This window comes from Notamacropus eugenii, chromosome 2 (assembly GCF_028372415.1).
Source record: "Notamacropus eugenii isolate mMacEug1 chromosome 2, mMacEug1.pri_v2, whole genome shotgun sequence".
NCBI classification, from domain to species: Eukaryota; Metazoa; Chordata; class Mammalia; order Diprotodontia; family Macropodidae; genus Notamacropus; species Notamacropus eugenii.
The window spans coordinates 317,050,618-317,076,030 of NC_092873.1; the positions used below are offsets into that span (position 1 = coordinate 317,050,618).

General features: G+C 38.0%; 1 protein-coding gene across 11 annotated transcripts in view; it reads left to right on the plus strand.

Moving 5' to 3' along the window:
- The window catches only part of GAS7 (growth arrest specific 7), a 282,359-nt gene that overhangs the window by 206,781 nt on the left and 50,165 nt on the right, over positions 1-25,413 (plus strand). For all 11 annotated transcript variants that reach the window (XM_072645087.1, XM_072645088.1, XM_072645089.1 and 8 more), the window contains one exon: positions 18,855-18,940. In XM_072645087.1, the coding sequence (XP_072501188.1) occupies positions 18,855-18,940 (86 nt within the window). The remainder of the gene's footprint in view (positions 1-18,854; positions 18,941-25,413) is intronic.

The window sequence follows — 25,413 nt, forward strand, 5'->3', positions numbered from 1 at the left end:
AGATCTCATTAGCATTTTTATGCTCTGTTACCCTGCTGACTTACTGAGCTTTGCAGTCCACTAAGACACCCCCTCCCCAAGTCTTTTTCAGAACAACTGCTATCTAACCATGCCTTCTGTCTCTTATAATTGGGAAATAGAATTTTCATATGTAAGTCCAAGATTTTATAGTTATCCTTATTAAATTAAATCTTAGTAGATTAAGCCCAATGCTTTAGCATGTCAGTATTCTTTTGGATCTTGACACTTCATTAGGTTTACTATCCCTTCTGTTTTGTGTCATCAGCAAATTTGATGAGAATATTATCTTTTTATCCAGGTCACTGATTTAAAAAAAAAAGTTGAACAATACAATGTCTAATACAGATCTTTAGGATAAGCCACTGGAGTTCTCTTACTGTATTGTAACTAAACTATTATCACCTCTTCTCTGAGTGCAGCTAATCAGTTATGATTATTTTATTGTATTGTCTAATTTATTGTATTATCTAATCCGTATCCCTTTCTTCTCCACAATGACAATATCAGATACAATAAAAAAAACTTTGCTAAAATCTAAGTTAACTACAACCACAGCATTTCACTCATCTACTAATTTGTAATTCTGTCACAAAAGGAAATAACGTTAATCTGGCATCTGGCTCTTTGTGATCATCATTTTCCTTCCTACTTGCTTACCAACCATCTTTGTAGTGACCTGTTCCAAAATTTTATAGGAATTGAAGTCTAGTTCAATAGCTTCTAATTTTCAGATTCTCTTCTCTTCTCTTTTTTGAAAGCTGAGATATTTACCCTCTCCAGTTTCCTAAGATCTTTCACACATCACTGACAGTGGCGTGGCAGTCATGTTTGCCAATTCTTTCAATCAATTAACAGTCATTTAATAAGTACCTACTTACGTTCCAGGTTCTGGGAATTCAAAGTCAGGAGTAAAATTGTCCCTGTTCTTGAGGAACTTATACTCTAATAAGAGAGACAGTATGACATTTATTAGTATATATAGAATACTTTCAACACAGGGTACAAAGGAGCGGTATTAGCAGCTGAGGGATCAGGAAAGACAAATCTGTCGGTTTTTTCGATACTGGAGGGTGAAGTTCATTAAAACCTCATGACCCAAGCTCATCACAGTAGCTAGATTGTGTCTGGCTATTATATTTATCTTATATTTACTTCCTTAGCTTCCATTTTTTGTAAACATACCTTAAAAATCTCATCTGGATCACCAGATCCCTGTGCATTCATGTGGATCTTTTTTAAGCAATTCCCTCGTTTCTACCATTATTATATTTTTCTCTGTGTTTTCACAATTTCATTTTTGAAAGTTTCCTGTTCCTCCTGACCTGGATTATTCTATAGAATTTTGTCCTTCGAATCCTATCTATCCTACCTTCCTTCTCTCCCCATGTCTAGAGTGCATTTCAGACAACACTCAGCTTTATTCTCTTTGGTCACAAATGCTGAAATGGAGTGGCCACTCTCTCCCAAGTTTCCTGTCATTTCTACCTGAGTATACAGTTATTCTTTGTTGTTGAAGATTGGTTCCAAAACAGAAGTTCTCTTCAGTAATTTCTCCACCTTTTAAAGGATAAAAATTTTCATTTAGACAAGCTAAAAATATCATTAGATGCTCTACTTTTGCAAGAGAGAGTTCCAGCAGACATTTGGAAACTAAAGCCCCTTATCTCCTATATCATGCTTTCATGACAGGCTTGTCTCTCTTTTCACATAGTTCCTGTTTTTGTCCAGGTGGTCTGTAGTGTGCTTTGATGATAATATCACTTTTATTTCTGTCTCTTAATCTTCCTCCAAATGTGCTCTATCCTGATCTCCCACTCTCATTGATAGATTTCCTCGCAAGAGTATATCTTCTTGGTGTAATCAGTTCTATTCTCTGTATCCTTTTTTCTATTATCTTCCTTTAGAATAAAGGATTCCCTCTTGAATCATATTCTATGATGTTTCACTTTTCCTTCTTGTATTGGAATATCTAGTTCGTCTTGCCTGTTAAGCATTTATGAATCTGAGGTCACGTTTTACTGCTAGTTGCTTTCTAGGACTTCGTATCTCTTGGGCATCTCTTCTGCTCTATGTTTTCCTATGTTATTACTATGTTCTATGCTATCTAGAGTGTTGTTTTATGTGTGAGTGTGTGTGGGGGGGTGTAGATAGATATAAATATACATGTAGATATTTATATGTGTGCAAATAATTAATGCAAGTTTCTTTCTGCCTTGTTTTGAAATTCTTTTAAATAAATTTTTAAGACTCAAGGCTAGTATTTATTGATCCTTTGGTGATAAAAACCAACATTTAGGCAAGAGTTCATCATTCCTATATTTTAAGCCATAATTCAGAAATCCAAATGTTTTTCTCAGATACCATATTCTGAACCCAAGGTTTGTTTCTCATACTATCACCTTTCTCTTCTGATTAACATCAGCTATGAAAACACCACTAGTACCGTAAGGTTTACACTTATTTTTTGCCTAGAATTTCATAATCTTTAGCAGTACTTTTTGGATTATTTCTGACAAGAACTTGTGCCCATGTGGATAACCAGAATTGGCTAGTAGTAATCCTATTTGACAAGTCTTGGGAAGTTCTCTGTCATATCCTGGATATATTCTTTAAGAAGACAACAGACTTCTCTAATGTTGTCATCATGTTAACAAATAGCTGTGACAGTATTCACACAATTCACCTACCAACTAGCAGCAACTAGGTCAATACCTTGAGCCTGGAGTCGGGAAGATTTGACTTCATATCCTGCCTCAGATGCTTACTAGCTTTGTGACCCTGGACAAGCCACTTAGCATTGTCTGCCTCAGTTTCCTCATCTATGAATTGGGGATAATAATAGCACCTACCTCCCAGGGTTGCAGTAAGGATAAAATAAGATAATATTTATAAAATGCTTTGCAAACCTTGAAGTGTTATGTAAATGTGAACTAGTCCCTTTGATCTACACTGGATGTTCATTCACCTTTAAGTAAAATAGTAATGCAGCAGAAGTGTAGGAATCAACTGAATTCTGAATGAACAATTAGAATAGTTGTTTAGCTAGGCTGTGTCTTCATTGAGTATTATATCTGGATTTCTCCAAGGGACATGTAGCTCCATTTGTTTCCAAAAATTGTTTCCTTCTAGGGTTCAGCTTCTTGACTGGATGAGCGGGTGGACTAGGTCAAGCAAACCACTCGGTGACTGTGCTGCTCTTGAGCTCTTCTCAGGGTGCTGCACCTCTTCTTGGTGGGTTGAAATGCTGGCTTCCCTGGCTGACTCTTTGATGGGAAACTTTAGTCTCTACTACCTTCAGCAACTGGAACATCTAGTTGGTAGTGCCATCCTTTCTTTCATTGAAGTGATATAGAGTTCAGCTAGTGTAAAACTTATTAGCTCAGAACCTACAGAAGCCTCTTACCTTTGAAGGAAGCCTTAGCTTTGATAGTGTTATCATCTCTAAGGGGAGTAGCTGTCATTTGTATAGTGCTTCAAAGTTTGCCAAACACTTTAAAAATATTATTTTATCCTCAAGATAATCTTAGGAGATAGGTGCTATTGTGATTCCACTTTTACTGTTGAAATGTGAGACAGGCAGAAGTTCAGGGGGTTGCTCAGAATCACACAGCTAATGAGTATCTAAGGCCAGATTTGAACTCAGGTCTTCATTATTTTAGGTCCAGTGCCCTATCAGCTCTCCACTGTATCACTTTGCCTCTCCTATTAGACAGTGCTTCTTAGCAAAAAAGCACCTTCCCTTGATAAGCCTCTCTTCCTCATCTTCAAGTTATTAATTCCAATTTAACCAGTTTCACCTCCCATATTCCTTTGGGAATCTTAAGTATTAAAATGACTAGGGAGAAATGTTTGAATAAAGTCTTCAAACTCTGGAAGGCAAGGAATTTTCTCCCTGATCTGTCAATCCTGAATAAGAATTGTCTATTTTATGTTTGAAGGCATTTTACCCCATATTTCAATACCTTTGTCTTTTAGCCCTGAAATTTTCAGTTTTTTTCTAAAGCGTGGAGGCCCCCCCCCTGTTATACTTCTCTATCACTACCCTCTAACAAACTCACTCTTATCACTAAACAAAAACCCTCCCTCCTAACAAATTAGTGTACTTGCCTTAGTTTCTTAACAGCATATTCATGTCACAAAGAAAATGCTGGAGTTGAATTAGATTACCTTTTTGGAGGAAAATGGAGTGATTTGGGGTGGGTTCTTCTTACCTGAATGCCTTCTTTTTGAGTATCTCCCTTACTCCAAACTCCTTAATATAATCAAGTAGGGAACAGTCTTTCAAAAAGTTTTTTAAGTAAAATTAAATATTCAGAGGATGACATATGGAGCTCTGGGAAAGGACAGAGGAAAAGCAGGTCAAGAGAAAATTAGAAGGAAGCCACAGACTTGCATGGCCAAACCACATTTGGGAAAGCTTCACAGAAGCAACGGAACAGAAGGAAAACAAGGGCATCCTGTTTTAATTTTGTCTTCCAGCTTCATGCTAGAGAGTGTGGCAAAGCTAAATTTGAACAGGACTGATTTTTTTTTATTGAATCATTAGAATTCAGAGCTGAAAGAGACCTGGGAGAGAGCATTTTGTCCAATTACAGCATTTTACCAATGAAGAAATTAATGCCCAGAAAGGGGATATGGCTTTCTCAAAGCTATCAGGCTTGTTACTAGTAAAGATTCCTGACTGTCATTCTAGAATTATTTCTGCCATACTACTTCCTAGATGTTCAGTAGTATCATTTCTTTTACAGACAGGTATAACATAAATTATTACAGACTTATAAAACTTTTGCTACCAGTATTCCTTCCTTCTTAAAATTAGTAAAATTTCAAAAACTGAATCTTAAAAAAAAATCTCTCACATCTTACTTCCTCCAACTGAGCTCTCATCTTTTCGGTTAGCAGTCCAGTCATCAAAGAAAAACCACAGTAGGTAATTCAGTTGCAACCAGTGTGTAAAGTGACTCTGTCTACATAGGAGTACTTCACACAAGGATTGTGTATGCCTACTCACAATTGATCAAAGGAAGTTTTCAAAGGAATAAATCCAAGCTATCAAAAACATTTTGAAAACAATTTTCTACGTCACACTGCTCTTTTGATAGTAGCAAAAGACTATAAGAGGGTTTCATCAGTTGAGGAGTGGCTGAACCAATTATGGTATATGAATGTAATCAGATATTATTGCACTATAAGAAATGGGGAATGGTTTCTAAATAAGGTCCCTAATGAGATTTCTAAAAAATCTGGGAAGACCTTGATAACTAACAGTGAACTGAGTAAAACCAAGAAAACATTTTATATGGTAACAACAACAATGTAAAAACCACTTTGAAAAACTCAACTGTTAAATACAATGACCAACTATGATTTGAGAGTGCTGCTGGTGATGAATATTTCACATCTTTGAACTGAGAAGTGATGGAGTCAAGATACACAATGAGACATGCATTTTTAGATCTGGCCAATGGAGAAATTTATTTTTGCTTCAACTATGCAGTTTTGTTACGAGAATTTGTTTTTTATCTTTTTTTCTTTTTCAATTTTGGGTGAGGAAGAAGAAGAGAGGGAGAATAGGGATAGTATTCCTCATTATCCCAGGACTGTTTTGAAAGTTACATGTTGAATTTATCAAGTAGTTTAAAAGAAAAGTAACTTCTACATAATAGAGATTCATAGTTTCATATATAGTCCTTTTTTCCTGTTTATGGAAATGCTCATTTGTTAATATCTGAAATATAAAAAAATTATAAATGGTACTCATTCTGAGGGCTGTCTTATTCACTGTATCTTCTTCAAACTGACCAGTTGAGATTCCCAGAGAAAGTCTACCACCACAGGTTATACTGAAGCTCTCTCCTAGGGGGGTAACTTTGCTGTGGGAGAATATATTTCTCCTTATAGTGATGTCATGTTTAGATCTTAAATTTAACCATTTCCTTAGCAGTAAGACAAAAGAAATAGCAACATAAAAGATACTCATTAAATCAAATTGTAATGTAATGATTAAATTACAATTCCTGTATAAATCTGGGTCATACTCTCCTACCAGTGCATTCAGTACCTGTAGAGGGAGAGTAGACACAGAAATCTGGCAAGGACAACATGAAGAAGGAAAACCCATGGACATGGGATAACTTACAGCCCTGGAACAATAAATGTCTCAGGAACAGTTCACAAAAGTTTCTTAATGAATGTGGCTTCTGTGTGGAACAAATACTTTTACTACTAAGCTGAATTAAGCCACGCTAGGCTTGGTGAACACCTCATTAGCCATGATACCTCTTCCAAACCTATTGATCTGCTGAAGGACTTCTCTGATTGTCTTTTTCTAAACTGTATTTCTTAATTAGACTTAGACCTAAACAATAACTATAATTTCCATCACTTCGGGCTTCAAAAATTCAATGAAATTAAGTTGTATTGAAATATTATATGAAAAATATAATTATTATATATTATAAAATATAATTTTTATGTAAAATTATGTGAAATTAAGTTTTTCTGAAATCTGTCTTGTCCCCCCTCTCCCTCTCTCCTTATCCTGTCAAGGTTCATAGTCTACATGCTCTCTGAGAATAATGTTGCTTATGATTAGTAACCAAATTCTCATCTTCCTATAATCAAATAAATTGTCTTTGTCTCATGACCATAGAACAGTTACCAAAGTACACATTGTCACATTCAAAATGAAATATTGTCTCTGTGAGAGTAACTGTAGTGTAACTCTTTCTCTTGGAATTCTAAGCAGACCCATGCCCCATTCAAGTGGACTATCTGAACAGACATTACTCAGTAACAATCTGTTCCTTGTGAAAAGGTACAATATGTTACGTATTTTCCCTTATTTACAGTGTAGTTTGAGTTGAGAAAAACCATTAAAATGATTGTTTTCTTTTGGAGCTGCCATTCCAGGAAACACCATTAAGAGTTATTATAAATTTAAGTAATACTGATAGATTGATTTGTAAATTTTATGTTTAAGACAGAATAGCAGTATAAAGGGAAGCAGCTAGGTAGGACAGTACAGAGAGTGTTGGAGCTGGAGTCAAGAAGACCTGAGTTTGAATCCTGTTTTAGACACTTACTAGGTTTGTGACCCTGGACAAGTCACCTACCCTCTCTCTGCCTCAGTTTTCTCAACTGTAGAAGAAGAAGAAGAATAGTACCTACCTCTCAATTTTTGTGGACCTCAAATGAAAACACATTAAGTGAGAATATTAAAAGTGTGTGTGTGTGTGTGTGTGTGTGTGTGTATACGAGAAAGGTAAAACTGGAAATCTGGGTTAAGATTCCAGTTTTACCTTTGACTATACAATAATGATATTTTTAGCTTCCATTTTTGTGCTACATTGAAGTTTACAGAGAGCTTTTCTCACAATTCTGTGAGGTAGGTTGTACAAGTATTATGTCCATTTTACATATGGAAAAACTGAGTCTAAGATAATAAGCCTAGCATCACATAAGTACTAAGGAATCTAGTTCTCCTGACTCAGAGTACTGCATGGGTTGACTCAAGGTTTATCAGTGGTAGGAGTTAATTCTTGTTGGGTAAACAAGATGCCTCTGAGAGAGTTATAGAGCTTTGAGTCTTAAGGAACAGAGGCATTCATGTGAGAGACACAAGATTATTATTGTTAACAGCCTCCAGTAAAGTTTGGACTGTTCACAAAGACGCTTTAAATTGTATTCTTTTCCACCCAAAGAAGGGAAAAAACTAACTTGAGATTTGGACTTGAGTTTGGGTTTCCCCCCATGAACTAAGTGTTTTTGGAAGATCTCTGGGAAAGGAGAAAAGAGAGAACATGAGAAGACAAAAGAGAGGTGTGACTATTTTCTCACACATGCAGCAGCATCGCCCCCCTCAGTGCCAGAGACTTATGCAATTCCCTTTTTCAGACCACATCCTGCATGGGAGACCACAAGATGTGAAAACAAAAGGGGCAGCTTGGATGTACATGACTTTGTGCGTGTTGTTTTTTGCTTTTTGCTGGGGTTTTTTTAAAATCATATTAATTATTTGAAGTGGCAGGGATGCTAAGAAAAAACAGACACAAGGATCCAGCTGTCCTTCCATCCTGATCCCTGAGTTACCTCAGAGGGATTTACAGGCACCCATTCATAATCACATCCTTTCATTTGACAAATAATCTATCTGAATGGTCATACCTTATTTCTCAAAAATACCTGTGTTTATCCTGTCCTTGCATTTCCTTGCATGCAATTGGTCTGGGCATGAGGGTGTGGTACAGCTCTGGAAGCTACCCTGGAAAGAGTGGCCTTTCTTATCACAGGGCTTGAAATTCCAACCCCTCCTCTAACTGGGAGCATAGTCATATGTCATTCATGTATTTCATTTCCAAGTGCAAAATTTCCGTGTATTTGAAGTCTTTTAAAATCTCTTTCATGAGACATGTCTAACATAGTGACCCCTGGTGTTTGCAGTAAGGAAAAAGAAGAATGAATTAATAGTAAATAATGGTTAAAGAAAGACTTGTCTTTCAGAAACCAAAAGAATTTGAAAGAGATATATAGCTCAAGCTAGTCCAGGAGTTTTTTCTTCTTTTGTCCAGAGAAGTTCAGTGAGAATACTCTACTTGGATGAGAGTAAAATTAAAAAGGATTAAGCAAGGAAAAGAATGAAGGTTGTCTGAATTATGAATTGCTGATTTACAAAAGACATACGTACATCCAGGTAGGGAAAAATGTGTTTCTCAAAACACACCAACCCTTCTTCTCCTCATCCCAGCTGATGTGTCACAACTTACTACACCCTCATGTCATAAGGGAGTAGAAAAGTACTTAACTGACAGGAGGAAGATCCAGGTTCTAATTCCACACCTGTCATAGCCTAGCTGTGTGACCTTGGGTAATTCACTTTATTACCTCTAGAACTCACTTTCTTTGTCTTTAAGAGAGTTGCACTGGGTGATCTCAAAGGGCTTGTCCAACTCTGATATTTTACATAGTTTTCCTGCATTATCACATTACACACAAAAAGCTTCTTCAAAGTTCAGAGGTAATAAGAGTGCCAGAAGGAGGCTGCAGTGCAAGGAAATTCTGTAAAGGTTACATATTAAGATTCAGTCAGTCTTCAAGCGTTTATTAACTAGACACCAAGAATAAATACAAAGGTAAAAATGAAGTCGCCTTTCTCTTTAAGGAGTTTATATCCTATCAGGGACAGTAACATGTATTGATGATTGTAGCAAAAGTTTATATGTAGTTTATATAGCAGTGTTTTACAAATATTATCTTATTTTTATCCTCATAACAACCCTAGGAGGTAGGTGCTATTATTTCCACCATTTTAAAAATGCATAACCTGAGACAGACAGAGATTAAGTCACTTGTTCATAGTCACACAGCTAGTAGGTGTCTAAGGTCAGATTCATTTCAGGTCCAGCGTTCTGTCCTCTATTCCACCTCGCTGCTTCCCAACTTACACACTGTATCCCTTAAGACCATAAAGAACTGACCAGGAGGCTAGAAACTGTGGAATAAATGAATGATTAGGTCATTGGGAGTAAAAATGGATATACATAAATACACAAATGTAAAGTCATATATTTGGGTGACTTAATGTGTAGATTCAGTGTTTGTAGAAAAACGGAAGGAAGGGAAGGAAAGGCGCATTTGTAAAGTACCTATTATGTGTTAGGCGCTGTGCTAAGAACTTCACAAATATTTGATCGTCACAACAACCCACTGAGGTAGGTGCCATAATAATTCTCATTTTTCAGTTGAGCAAACTGATGCAGACAGAGGTTAAATGATTTGCCCAGGGTCATAGCTGGCACAGTGACCGAGGCTGCATTTGAATTCTGGCTTTGACCCCAGGCCCAGCACTCTATCCACTACACTTCCCAACTGGCAAAATGTTTATGTTCTTCAGGATCTAGGTTGAAACTCAGGATGAAACAATACTATAAGAATTGGTTAGGTATAATAATCATGATGGTAGTTCACAATTTATCTGGTACCTTTAAGCTCCTGAAGAGCTGTCTTCATAACCTCTCTGTAAGATACACAATTCAGTAACATTATCCTCATTTTACAGCTAAAGGATGAAGGCACAAATTTAGAAATGATCACAGTTCAAAAATGTCTTGGCTACAACTTAAACTAAGGTATAATGGAAGTATTGTATTCTATACATATATATGTATATATGTACGTATGTGTGTGTGTGTATATATACATATATATATATATACATATAAAATGTAGACAACATGGTGTCATGGTATCATTGTACTTACATTCACATCAGACTCTGAAGTTTAGTTATGATCTTTCCTTGGACTTGCTAAGTCATTTAGCCTCTTTCCTCATTGGCAAGACAGAGATAATAATATTTGCACTATATATCTAATTGTATTATAAAGTGTAAAGTACTATAGAAATCTGAGCTAGTCTATTCTTTACTATGTGCTATAGCGTATTAGTACTATATACTTCAGGTATATTGTGAGTAAAAATAACTTCTTTAGGAGAACCTGATAACTTAATTTTTTTATGACATTATTTACATGTGGAAATTATTCTGGTGTCCCGTACAACTCCCCTACAGATTTGGGAACAAACCCCATAATCTAGGGACTGTCTGTACAAACTTCTCAGATAGCCAAGGAAGAAACATTTGAGCCAGGAACAGGCTGGACTTGGGTAACTGAACAGAGGCATCCAGAACAGAAAGATCTCTGAAGTGAAACTATTCTTTGAGCTGGGTGAAGCTTAATTTCGTACTTTTTGTTCCTTGTATATAGTTTGTACTATGATAAATTTTCATGCTTGCAATAAAGTAGTTTTTTTTGTTACCATGGAAAATATTGGTAACTGACAGAGTTGTGGGAGATGAAAAAGTGGCTACATTTCTGAGGGCATGGCCATAGGAGAAAGCTCTAAGCCCTGGGCATCAAGAGGAGACTACAAAGAGGGAGCTCCGCTGTTCTCAGACTCTAAAGACAGTTTTGCCCAGACTCTCCTTGGACAGGTAGGAGTGTTTTTGTCTATACCATAGAGATGTGTTATAAATAGGTACTATGTCAATTCTCAGTTCTTCTTGTAATGAGGTAAGGGGGGAAAAAGGCAGGGAGTAAGGGAGAGATGGGATGGTTGTTTGTGTGTGTGCATGATGGTGAAGAATATACTGTCATCTTTAGCTTCAGGAGATATTTTATATTTACTGAAGAGCCCCAGGTATAGTACCAGACTAATTATTGTCTGCACTGATTCTCTTTCCTTGTTAGGGAATGCTTGTTACTCAGCTCAGAGGAGCAGAAGCAAAACCCTTCTCTTTACTCTTCACATAGTATCTCCTGCATAGATGTAATGCCCGGTTTGATCTAACAGCCACCAGATACCCCTTCTCCTGCTTCCCATATTCCTTTCCACCCCCTCCCTGTACATATTCTGTATATAGATTTTGCATATATGCTGTATGAATATTCATTTGGAATGTACCTATCTACGTAGATGAGAGATCCTTGAGGGCTTCATAGACCCAATTCCTAGAACATAATCCTAGTTAAATAAAGTATTATTGACTGTTGATTGACAGATGAATATTAAGAACACTTCCATCTCCTGGCACTGACTGAGGCCCACTTCCAGGTAGACATACGCTGTAGAAAAATCTAAAACTGCAATAGATGTATACACCTAGGAGAGGGAAAAGAGGAATGAGATCAGGCTCAGATGGTGCTGGACATGCAGGGTCATAGTACAAAGGTGGGGAACCTCTGGTCATGGCCAAGTTTTATCAAATCAGGAATTCATGAGGATACTTCTTCCTCCTCTGTAAAAATTCTCAAATTCACTTGTGTCTGGCTGAAAGAGTAACACACTGTTATTGCCTAGTTCATTAAGAATTACAAAGCCTTTTCCTCACAACTTGTCAGGTGGGCAGTATAAGTAGAATTATCTCTGTTATATGATAATAATAGCATTTATTTAGCACTTTAAGGTTTGCAAAGTACTTGGCACATATTAACTAACTTGATCCTTTCCTGTGAGGGAGGTGTATATTGTTGTACCCATTTTACAGTTGAATAATCCCCTGCCCAGGGTTGCACAGGCTTTTTTTTTGTTATTGTTAGGTGTTTTTGTATCTAGTATCTAGGGCAGAATTTGGACGCACTTTCCTCTTCTTTCCTTTGGACATGTGGTTTGTCATTGTATTGATCAGAATTTTTGAGTTTTTCAAAGTTGCTTTTCTCTAAAATGTTGTTATTATAAACATTGTTCTTAGTTCTACCTGCTTCCTTGTGCATTACTTCACAAATGTCAGCCAAGTTTTCTGAAATTGTCCATTTATTTCATCATTTCTTATGGCACAAAAATTTTACTTTACATTCATAAATCACAGTTTTAGTCCTTCCTCAATAGAATAACCCCTTCATTCCACATTTTTGGCTTCCATGAAAAAGAGCTGCTGTAAACATTTTTGCACATTTAGATCCTTTCCCCCTTTCTTTGAAGTATAGGTCCAGTCTTACCTAACACTGTATAGCTACTAAGTATCAGAGCCTGCTTTCAAACCCAAGTCCTCAGACTCCAAGAGCAGTGTCCTTTCCCCTACATCCTGCCACCTTATTGAATCCTGCCCTGGGGTCCTCCCTTTAATACTTTACTCTGCAAAAGGGAAAAGTAGAGCTAGGCAGATTTCCCAAGTTTACATTCTCAGACGATTTTGATGGTTTAGTTTAGTGTGGGAGGGGGATATTGGGGGTGGCAGCAATTCCTGGCATGGGCCTAGATGCTCAGGAAAAGAATTAAGTGCACAATGGAGGAAATTAAGAAGAGAAATTAAAGAGCCCCAGTAGAAATGGAGAGGAGGCCAGTGAATAAGAAGTTATGCTGTAGAGAATGAGAAAAAGTCCTATACTTTTAAAAAAAAAAGAAAAAGGTCGGTAAAATTATTCTGAATAATTTTGGACTAAAGAAGATTGGAAAATGAAATGCTGCCCCACTCCAGAATGGAGAAGGGCTTTTATCTTCTTTCCCACTTCCCTTAAATGCAGCTATTAATTACTACTGGGTGAACTTTAGATGGAAGAATGGAATGATGGCAAAACTAAGATTCCAGAGATAGAAGGTTTCTAAAGTTTGGGAAAGGAGAGGCAGGTAAGAGGGCCTAGAGAAAGGTTAAAATGATGGGGTAGAGATATACAGTGAGAAGTATTCCTCATGTCCCAGGAGTGTTAACCAGTTATAGGAGACAAGGCTGCTTTAGGAAAATAGGAACTTGGAAATGGGGTTATATGAAGCTGGAAGTCCATGGGAAAAAGGGGGACCAATTTATCCAACCTATTTCAAGACTGGAGAGTTTTTTAACAACATCCATGACAGGGTCTTGAGTTGCGTCTTAGAACAAGGAAATCAAGGGATATAGATGCTAGGAGATACTGGCCCTTTTCTTTTATTTCTTTGAATTCCCTTCTGCCCCTCTTCACTTTTGATGACTTATTTCTGACTTTGCATTCACTGTCTTTGCCCTTTTCTTTGCCCTGGATTTCTCCTCTTGACTTAGACTATCTGGACAACCTCTACCTCATCTTTAAAATCAACTACTTGAATTCTGTTCCTATCAGGAAAGCATCTCAACTGTAAAGTACAAATCCTCACATCCTAGAGGCTGTGAGATGGCATACTGGTTAAAGTAATGGACTTGGAGTCAAGAAGACCTGAGTTCAAATCTTGCCTCAGACACTTAAGTTGAGTGCTTCTGGATAAGAGTGCCTCTGCTCATCTGCAAAATGCAAGGACTGGACTTGATTATCTCTGAGGGCCTTTTCAACTCTAACTTGGGATATTGGAAAATAATAACAGCGCCTACCTGACAAAGTTGTTATGAGGATCAAAGAATAAAACACCTTGTTAACTTAGAGTGCCACACCAATACTGATCATTATTTTCCATTGCTTAAGTCTTTCCTTCAAATTTCTGCTCTTTTCTTCCCTTTTTCAAAGCTAGTAAGTTATACAAATTTAAGTTTCCAGCAAATGATTTTGGTGTTTGTGTAGGAGAGAGAGTGCTGGAGACAGAAGCAATCTCTTTGATATGTACAGGATGATGAGAGGCTGTAAGGATTTCTTTTTTTCTCTCAATGTGGAAGAGCCTTTTTAAAAATTGCTATATTTATTGAACAAATCTTTGTACAACCTATCTTTAGAAGTAAATGCATTGAGCTTTTTGCACTCCTCTCTGACCACCCTTCCTCTGCCAAATCTAAGTTAAGTTGCTTTTTTAAACTACTGCATGAGCCCTGATTTTCCCCCCCTTTTCCAATGGCTCTGGAAAGAAGGATCAGATTTCCCCATCAGGGGACAGAGAATGCTCATGTAGGATATTTGTCAGTGAAAATTGATTTAATATGGTGCACTAAAAATCTTTGCTGCTAATCTCCATGAATATGCCCATTAGATTTTGATACAGCAAGATAGGAATAAGTCCCAACTCAATGAATGCTATTACATTGTGACAAAAGGTCAACCAGGAAATTTTCCCTTTGTAGCATTTCTTACATGGATAGGGGACAGCATGTTACCTTGGAAAGAGTACCCATCCTGTAAGCCAAAGTTTCATTAGGCCAAAGCCTTAGGCACACACAATTGTAACTACCAGGGGCAACTAGGTGGCACAGTGAATAGAGCACTAGCCCTGGAGTCAGGAGAATCTGAGGTCAAATGTGACCTCATATACTTAGTAGCTGTGTGACCCTGGGCAAATCACTTAACCCTGATTCTCCCTCCCCCCCCCCCCAAAAAAAAGACAAGGAACTACCTACTAAATAAAGCCAGGATAGAATCAGAGAACTTGTGTTGAAATCCTACATCTGCTGCTTACCACTTCTGTAACCCTTCGACAAGTCATAGCTTCCCTAAGCTACAGTTTCCTCTTTTTAAAATGAGAGAGTTGTACCAGATGGCCTGTGATGCTATGAAAAATAATAATTATCTGGGTGATGTCAAGAGACTAGACATACAGTGAGGTGTAATAAGAAAACAGATTAAGGAATCAAATGTTCCTTTTCAGGAAGTGAGGTGCTTAGCTCCTGGAGCTAAAGACAGTTAACTTGGCATCCAGCAGAATCTCAGACTTGAAAGACAGGACTTGGAGGTAGCTGGTCCATGTAATACCTGGAGAAGAATCCCTTCAAAAATATGCCCAGCAAAGTGGCCATCCAAACTTTGCTTGATGACCTGAATTGAGGGTTCTATTTATGTCCTGAGAGGCAGCCCATTTCCCTTTTGGATACCCCTCTAATTGTTAGAAAATTTGTCTGATAACAAGCCTGAATATGCTTCTTCGCAATGTCTTCTCATTGCTTCTGGTTCTGCCCTTTGAGGTCAAATGAGAAGTTTAAACCCTCTTCAGTATGACAGCTCTTCATATAATTAAAAAACTCTATTATACCTTCTTTCCTTCTGCCAGCTTTTCTGTAGGCTAAGCATTCTCAGTTCCTTTGACCGATCTGGTTATGACATAATCTTAATCATCCTGGCAACCTGTGTACAGGGGGTGCTTGTACAATGAAAAAGATAGGGGTTTGGAGTCAGAGGAACCAGCTCTGTTTACAAATTATATGACCTCTGGGTCTCATCTGGAAAATGAGAAATTGGACTAAATGGCCTTCTGGCTCTAAATCTATGATCTTATAATCCTTTCTGGGTGTTTTCTAGTTTACCAATGTTTTTCCCAAGGTAGCTCCCAGAACAAATCCAAATTAAGTATATTATCTAACCTGGGCAGAGTCCAGCAGTTTCACTATTTGCAGCATACTAAGTACTTAAGGGAAAGTTAGTAACTAAATAAACAAATAAGTTAACAGTTTACTTTCCAACTCATTACCTCATATATAACCCTTCTCTATGTTAATGACAAGCAATACTTATTCAAGTACTCCCATATTTCTGCCTCCATTCTAACCTCGTTCCAACTTATTCTCCACAGTACTGCCTGAGTAGTATTTTAAACACTCCTGTCCCCTAATAGATTGTAAACTCTTTTAGAGTAGGAAGTTACATCTATCTCTGTCTCCTCAGATCTTTGAACTGGAAAGGACATAATAAAAATGGAATCCAGTAAAAGAGAACCTAGTTGTCCTTAATGAGTTTAGGTCACTATGCTCAAATGAGGTATAACTTTATGTACTGAAAGAAACTGGATAATTTGATGGCTGGACTATTTTCAGTCACCATTGAAAGAGCATTGGAAGTTGGAAAGGTGCCAAATGGAAGAAGAGCAAATGCTGTCTTGATTGCAGGGAACTAAAGGCCAATGAACTAGACATAATTTCTGGAAAAATCCTAGATGAATTAAAGGGATTGAAGGTTTTTAACCTGAAGTCCATAGACTTTTTAAAAAATTTAATAACCGTATTTCAATATAATTGGTTTCCTTTGTAATCTCATGTATTTCATACTAAATAGTCAGGAAGATTCCTTGGAGAAGAGGCTAGGCTTCACAAGAATGTTTAAGACAGGTCCTAATATAAGATAGCTTAAGAACACCTGGTTCAAAGGATATCATTCAAGAAGTACGTACCTAGGAAAAGAAAAGGAAAAAAGGAAAGGAAAGGAAAAAGTGATCACAAAGAGTAGGATGGCTTAATAATTAATAGTTCATACCAGACTATGCTCCTTTCCTTTTTTAAAAGGGTTGCTAGATGATTAGATGGAGGGCTAAAGTGGCGCATGCTACTGACGTGGTCAAGATTTTAGCAAAGTAATTGTCTAGGCCTATTTTTGTGGATATCTTGACAAGGAAGAGGCTAGATTCAGAATTGGCTGAATTGTTGGATCAAAAGAAGAGTCATCACTACCTCAAAGGCTCGATTTCTCATGGAAAGTCCAAAAATCTGTGCTCAGCCCATGACCAGGGTTGTGTTGCAGCCAGCCAAAGCTGGAACCAATTGTGAAATTTTCAGGGTGAGCATTTGCTCCTCAGAAATTGGCAAGCATTACAACTGAGGGCTTGATTTGTAGTTTTCTTGATTGTCTAGAATTGAGAAAATGTTAATAATGCAGATTTTCAGTTTTCATGTGTATATTTTGTCCCTCAAGAGTCATTTTATTAAACATTTAACGTCACCACCATCTTTTATTTACTGTTTATCATCTTTATCAACAACTTGGATAAATGGATAGATAGCACACGTATCAAGTTCATAGATAACACAAAGCTGCAAGGAATAGCTAATACAATGTACAGCATGATCCAAAAAAAAAAAAATCTCTACTGTCAAAAACACTGGGTTAAATTATATTTAATAGAATACATGAGGGGCTTTTTTTGCTTTTAAAATTCTGAACTTAACAAAAGCCAAAAAACCCAAACATTTCTACAAATTCTAGAAAAATAGAATTATATAGGAAATTATGAATCTCTAATAAAATACATAGGGCAGCTAGGTAGCACAGTGGATACACCAGGCCTAGAATCAGGAATACTCATCTTCCTGAGTTCAAATCTGGCCTCAGAAAGTTACTAGCTGGGGGACCTTGGGCAAGTCACTTAACTCTGCCTCAGTTTCTTCATCTGTAAAATGAACTGGAGGAGGAAGTGGCAAACCACTCCAGTATCTCTGCCAAGAAAACCTCAAATGGGATCACAAAGAATTGGACACAACTGAAAACAACTGAACAGCAACACCAAAGACTTATACATTTGGTTTCAAAAAAACTCCATTTCATAAATATATGACAGAGGAGACATAGACAATTAGACAAAGATCTGAGGTTAACTGAGAATTTCTAGGACAAGAGAAGTGATAGTCATAGTTTTCAGATCACATCAAAAATATTATGTTCATTTTTGGTGCCAGATTTTTAGTAAGGGCATTAATAAGCTGGAGAGCAGGGAAAAGAACATGGCCTGGATCATAAAGCTCCTTGCCATGACTGAAGATTGGTCAAAGAGGTATGGATGTTTAAGTTGGAGAAGAGAAAGCAGGAGGTACATAATAGCTACCCAAATAATTTTGAAAGTGGTCATATGTGAGACAGATTAGACTTGTTCCACTTGACTCCACGGGGCAGGACAAGAAATACTGGATAAAAATTGCAAACAGACAGGTTTTCTTGATGTTAGAGAAAAAACTTCCTAACAACTGAACTGTCCAAATGTAGGATGAGATGCTTGGGGAGTAAGTAATGAGTTTCCCTTTATTCGTGTCCTCAAGCAGGGACTAAATAGCTGTTTGTCAGTGAACGTATTAATTGCAAGAGGCCTCTGGAATTCCTTCCAACTCTGGGATTCTATAATCCCAGTTATATAAAAGTCATCAGGGTATCGCCTATAGTTTGAAAGAACCAGATTTAGGAATAGACTGAGGTTTTGGAGCAGATTTCCTGGGAAACTCAGAGCATAAAGGCATAGCTGTTCCTAAAGAGTGAAACAGTTGGGGGATGGGGCAAGGAGAATCCTTGACCCTACAGGTACCATTTAGTAGATATTGAAGAAGTATGGCTCTTGGCTGTCATTGAGCAAGTCACCTGTAGAGCCATAAGTGTCAAAGCCTTCTGGTGTTCTCTATTCTCATTCTTAAGCAAGCACCTACCATTTTCCCTCCCTCAGGTTAAAGTGGGAACTAGCAAACCACTTTTAGAGCTCTAGTTGGGTGTGCTAGGATGGTCTAGGATGGAGGGACCACTTCCAGGATCTATTCTCTCTTGAATTGAAGGTGGAGCTTAGCACTGTGGAGGTCCTAGGCAATAGTCCGGACCATTTTCTAAAGATCCTGGCATCTTTCTCCAGGGACTGGGATATGGGGAGGATGTACCCTCTTGTTATTCTGTGCAATTAGAGGCCAATGTCTCTGTCCCTCACAGTGAACGGCTACCACTCATCAGGGACCCCAGTGCATCAGTCAGAGGCTGTCCACATGAGTCTCCGAAAACCCACTGGTGATTTCCAGGTAAGGGATGTGGGCTTCAAGTCTGGGATTTGGGTGGTAGGAGCTATGAATGATATGGGTAGAGTCTAGTGGATTCAGATAGTTGCCCCAACTGATTAGGTAGGGGTTTAGTGAGATCATTCTGTCTTCCATTGGTTGCAGATCATCCCCCAAATCCCTACCATCACTATCAAGAAAAGTAATGGCTTGTCACATGCCCCCAGGCTAACCTTTTGTGATTTGTTTTACCCTTCCAGACAATTCTTATAGGTTCCTAAATGTAGAGTTGTAAGATAATTTAGAAGTCATCTAATCCAGCCCCTTTGTTTTCTAAATAAGTAAATTGAGGTCCAGAGGAATTAAGTGACTTACCTGGGATTAAACAAATAATAAATAGCAGAATTGGACTTTAAACCCACATCCTCTGACTCCAAATTTATCCATGTTTCCACTGTTGAATGATTCCTCTTCTTGACTGGTTTCATTAGGATCATAAATTTAAAGTTAGGAGAGATCTAAAAGATTATGTTTGGTACTGATGCTTTTCTTTATAGCAGTATTTTCAAAAATGAAGGAGAATATGATTTGACCTGGTACTGCATCACCATAGCGATGGGTCTGGACTTTGTAGAATCATAGAATTTGATGCTTGACAGTCAGTAAGTATTTATTAATCAATCAATAAACATTTTGCAAGTGCCTGCTGTGTACCAGGCACCATGCTAAGCACTAGGTATATCCAAAAAAAGGACAAAAAATAGTCCCCGACCTCAAGGAGCTCCCAATTCAATGGGGCAGATGACATGTAAATATATAATATAACATATTATATATAATATACATGTATATTATATTTAACAAATATTTAATATGACATATAAATAAATAATCATGCCACATACAGGATAAAATTGATAATCAACAGAAAGAAGTCACTAGAATGAAGAGGCATCAGGAAAGGTTTATGTAAAAGATGGAATTTTATCTGGGACTTGAAGAAAGTCAGGAAAGCCAGAAGTCAGAAGAAGGGACCTCATTGATTATCTATTTTTACCTCTTACAGGAGTTAACATATCAGACAAGTGGTATGTTTCATAACAAATTACCCAAATACAGGTGGCTGGATAGTGGGTAAAAAACAAGAAAAACTGTATTTTGTTTAAGCCTAGGTCAGCTAGGTATCCAGTAAGGTCTAATTAAATTTAGCATCACTCCGCCATTGTGGTGAAACTGTCAGTATGTCATAAATTATTGTAACTATAGAGTAGCTGTCCTGTGGTTATGCATTTTAGTTCTGGAGCAGTTAAAATAAGCATGATCATATTAACTGACATTTCTGTTACTTTTTAAGGTTTACAAAGCACTCTGCATATATTATCTCACTTGACTTGTGAGATGGGTATAGCAACATTTTTACTGCCTATTTTAACACATGTGGAAACTGATCACACAGCTAGTAAGCACAGAACAGAGATTTGAACCCACCCCTTGATTCCTGAGTCCAGGTGCTAATTGTGTTCATTGCATTAATTAGGGGTGTGATGGTAGAATATTATATGGCTATTGAGACTTCCTCTAGACAAAATATAGCATGGAATATCGTAGGGATTAATCATAGTGTAATTTTATAAATGACCAGAAAAATGGAGCATGTACTAAAATCTGCAAATCTGCAGATGACATCAAACCTTCCCTTCTACTGAAATGTCAGGCTGACAAGGATAAATGGCACTGATAACTTTTGAGACTGTCAGTGACCTGAAAAATTACTGAGAAGCTTCAGCAATATTTGTCGGGTAATAGATATTGAGCTGTCATAAGACACAGGAGCACAAAGCTGGAAGAGGACCCAAAGGCTACCTAGTCCGATACCTAAATCCTCACTACAATGCACCTGAACATTCAAGAAGCTGGGAGGAGGGGAATCTCCTTCACTTTAAATATGAATTTTAGCCTCAACCTGTGGAGATCCTAACTCCCCTCCCTACCTCCACACATACCCACATACCCCAAAAAAGTGTTCTGTAGCAAAAAGAAGTAATAGGAGATCAGGTAGCATAGTGGATAGAGTATGAAGTCTGGATTTAGGAAGACCTGAGTTCAAATGCAGCCTCAGATACTTGTTCTGGGCTAGTGCTTTAACCCTGTTTGCCTCAGTTTCCTCATCTGTAAAATGAAGGAAATGGCAAACCTTTCCAGCAAGAAAACCCCAAATGGGATCATGGAGTCAGACATGACTGAAATGACTGAACAACAGCTGCCTATGCAAAGGTTGACTATTGTTTGTCCTTCCTTCTTGAAGAGCACCATTACACCAAGAAGGTGATGTCATGATGTGCAAGTGAATTGAATTTGAGTGAGGCAGGCTGTTTGAAGTCATCAGCCTCACTCTCTCCTTCAAAGCCATCTGGGTCCAGTTGCAAAATATAGGTCAAGATGACTGGAGATGGCCCTGCATGTAGTAGGAGACCATGGCCCATTCAGTGATTAAGGCTAGGTAAGAAATGAGGTAAAGAGTGGTCTTTTATCTAGTCAAAAAAAAAAATGTGGGAGAGGAAGACCCTCAGGGTTTCTGGCCAAAACAGAAACAGTTCCTATTTACATTCACTCTGAGCCATCAGAGCCAAAGAATGATCAGATGGTGTTTGGGCAGGGACCATTTGTTGGTCAATCAATGAAAGCCAGCCTCACCTCAAGAACTTGCTAAATAAATCTTAGAGTGGTGATGTCCTGCTCAGAGGACAAAGTTAACCAACTTTGGGTGGAAACTCAAGATGAATGAGGATATCTCATGAGGAAAGAAGGAAGGAAAGGGATGCATTGCCCAATTGGAACTGTGCAGTTGGGAACCCAATGGGGCAGCTACTACTACTCACAGGTTATTGTTTGTCCTTTTTTCTCAAAGAGGACCATGACACCAGAAAGGTGATGTCATGATTTGCAAGTGAATTGGATTTAAGTGACACAAGGCTATACAAAGTCACTAACCTCATTCTCTCCTCTGGAGCCATCTGCATCCAGTGGCAAGATATTGATCAGGACGCCCTGAGATGGCCCTCAGGTGGCACAGTGGATAGAGCACTGATCCTGTCACCAGGAGAACCTGAATTTAAATCCGGCCTCAGACACTTACTAGCTATGTGATCCTGAGCAAGTCATTTAATGCCAGTTGCCTCTCCCCTCTTCTCCACATCCCCCCACCACAGAAAGTCTGACTAATTCTCCACACAAGCCCTTTTTATGACTACAATTTTATAATTGACTTTCATTTTTCCATTTCATAGCGGAGCCATTCTCCTCCTGGACCCCAAGAGGAAATGATGAGGAGAAAGATCACAGGATCATAGATTTAAACATGGAAGGCACATTAGCATTTAACTAGTCCAACCCTTTCATTTTGTAGATGAAGAAATGAAGCTTCAGAGGATGATATGACTTACCAATACCTAGGCAGGCAGTAAGTAGCCAGACTCAGATTCAAACCCACATCTTCTGACTCCCAATTCAATATTCCCAATGCTAACCCTGCCCTGCCCCCCCTCTCAAAATCTCTCAAGATGGGTAGGGGAGGAGGCTTGTTAATAAATGTAATCAAAGGTTTAGAATGTGTGGTAAAGAAGATATCAAGTAAGAAGTGAGAGGCTAAGAGCATACAGGATTGAGGGGAGAAAGTAGAATATATAGAAACATGTAGGGTATGATCTGGATGGAACTGCCACAATATTGGCCTGAGACCAGGAAATGCAGCCTAAGGAATGCGAGGGAGGAGGTGGTACAAGGCATTACTGAGTTTGCTTAATGGAGGACAGATGGAAAATTAATTTTTCCATAAGCATTTTAGATGGACTTGAATGGATTAGGAGATAGATGTGGGGGTACAGGAGTCTGATGGGAAGAGTGCAGGTTAGGGTCATAAGCAATAATGTGTGGACTGCCAAAGTTTAGGAAGCCCTACGTAAGACTGTGCTGCCCCCACTATTGGATGCTACCCTTGTCACATTCCTGCTTACAGAAGAACATATTGAAAACAAATATGAATAGTTTTTTTTTTTAATTTATTGGCATCTTTTATTTTTGAACCTTTATTTCTAAATATATTCCTCCCCTGCTTAGCGGTCCATCTTTTGTAATTAATATAATCGTTAAAACAATGTAGTAGTCACCCACACTTTAATTCCTCCCATCTCTCACATAGGTGTATGGATATCTGTCTGCTCACTCTCTGGACTGGCTTGCTCACTCTGATCTAGCCTTACACTAGCAGCTCTACTTTCTCAGAGAAGGACCACCAGGAGCGCATAGTTATATTCATTCTCTCACTCCTAAGGGTTAAACTTATTGTGGGGAAAATATCATCCTGAGACTCGCCACATTAGCTCTTGAGCCCCAAATGTTGTCTTTTCCTTTTACTCAATCCAGCTACTCATAATGATGACACTTTTAGATCTTAAACATAATCATTATTTCTTTTCTATAGTATGTAGAAAAGTATATATTATGTAGTGTAGTATAGAATGTGTATATATAGTATATATTCCTTTCCTTTCCTTTCCTTTCCTAAAACCTTAAACCTACTGTACTCTGAAGTCTATAGATTGTACCACACTAGACCCCTGCCCAAGCTCCACTTAAGGGCTGTTTTCTGAACCCTCCTGACTTAAGAGTGATTTTCAATAGTAACTGTTGCTGTTTCCCTCCCAGCCTGATTTAGTTATTTTTCTTTGCCTCGCTGAAGCAGCCATCCCCTGACTACTTCTTAAACAGGCCTATTCACTGAATGGACATTACCTCACCCTAAGTGAGTACCTGAATAGGCCTTGCCCCAAAGGGGCCAAGGTCTTCCAGTGCATCCTGGGTCATCTCCAGTCATCCTGATGAATATCTGGTCACTGGGTCCAGATGGCTCAGGAGGAGAAAGTGAGATTGGTGATCTTGCCCAGCCCTCCCTCACTCAAAACAAAGTCAAATGCAAGTCGTGTCGTCGTTTTTCTGATGGCATGGTCTTCTTCAGCAACAAAGGACGAACACAACAATACTATAGCAGCAAGGATGACTTGTATATTAAAGCAAATTTGTGACTAATAAGATATGTTACACAGATCTGGGTCACACTCTCTCAGCCAATTCATTCAGTGTCTGTAAGGGAAAGCAGGAACACATTTATATCAAACTGGCAGGGAATAATTCATATATATGTTCAAGGCGGTTCAAAATAGACCTGCATGTGATTGGTCCATTCAGGAGTGTCAGCACCACATGAAACCATCTCTCTGTCACCTGCTTCTCTTCTGATCCTCACTAAGCAGAATCCCTTCTCTTTTTTTTTTTTTTTTTTTTGTTCCTAGCTCATCATAGCATTTGCCATCTCTTTCAACTTAGAATCACCCTTAAAGGATGTTGGGAAAGTGTTGCACTGTTAATTTCGCTAGTTTTCTTTAAGCGGTAGCACAGAGCTCATATAGCTGGCCCTCTAAGGGCACTACTGACCAACCTCAGCAGGTATTCACTTACCAGGATGCTATATTGTCCAAATTGTAGCAAAAAGAACTTACAATAAAATATCTCAAATTGACTCTCTGAGTCAAACAAACTTTTTCATACCAAAATTCTGCACTGTCCAGTTAAAACTCAGCTTCTCTCTTTACGTAGAATCTGTAAAACCTTGCTTTCTCCTTTCTTATTTTTCTTCTCAAATCAGAGGGGAACAACGAAGAATAATAGGTGCTTTTAATCACCTCTTTCTGACTTCCTGAAGAGGATTGTCTGGAACTGAAGCTCTGGTTCAATGTGACCTCTTTCCAACCAATCAGGAATTAGATAGCTCAAGATTCCCGTTACCTGACTGACCCTTTTGTTTGTGTCTTCAAGCAAGTCTGATGAAAAAAGTATTTTTTTCACCCCCCCTGATGAGACTTCTGAAATATTATTAAATTTCTACACTTTACCAGCCTCTAGAGTCCCAGAGGTTCCCAAACTTATTTGGGTAACTGCCCCCTTTTTGAAAAAAAAAATTACTCATCACCCCCCTGGGGTTAGGTTAGGTTAACCCTTATTTTTCTTCAGTGCCCCCCTATTGAACTATTACCCACCCACCCTGGATCATTCCAGCACCACCACCCCCGGGGACAGTATGGCCCACTTTGGGAACCTAGTACTTTTCAACAGCTTAAGGAAGAGGCTCCTGGCATTTAGTGCTGCATCTTTCACTTAAAAGGTAGCAGTTCACCAAATTTCTCCTAAACAATTAATAGTCCTTTAAAAATTATAACTCTATTTCCAAATAATTATATAATTTCTCAATTTTTTAGGTTAATTCTCTTAAGTCTTAAAACAGTTTAGCTGAGAGATCACAAATGCCCTGTGGTTCTAAATTCTTCACATGATCTTCCATCTCATTTTGTGTCTTTGAAGCTGTTTCTTCATACTCATATTTTTCCTATTTTTAATTAATAAATTAATTAAATTAATAATTTAAATATAAAATATATTTAAAT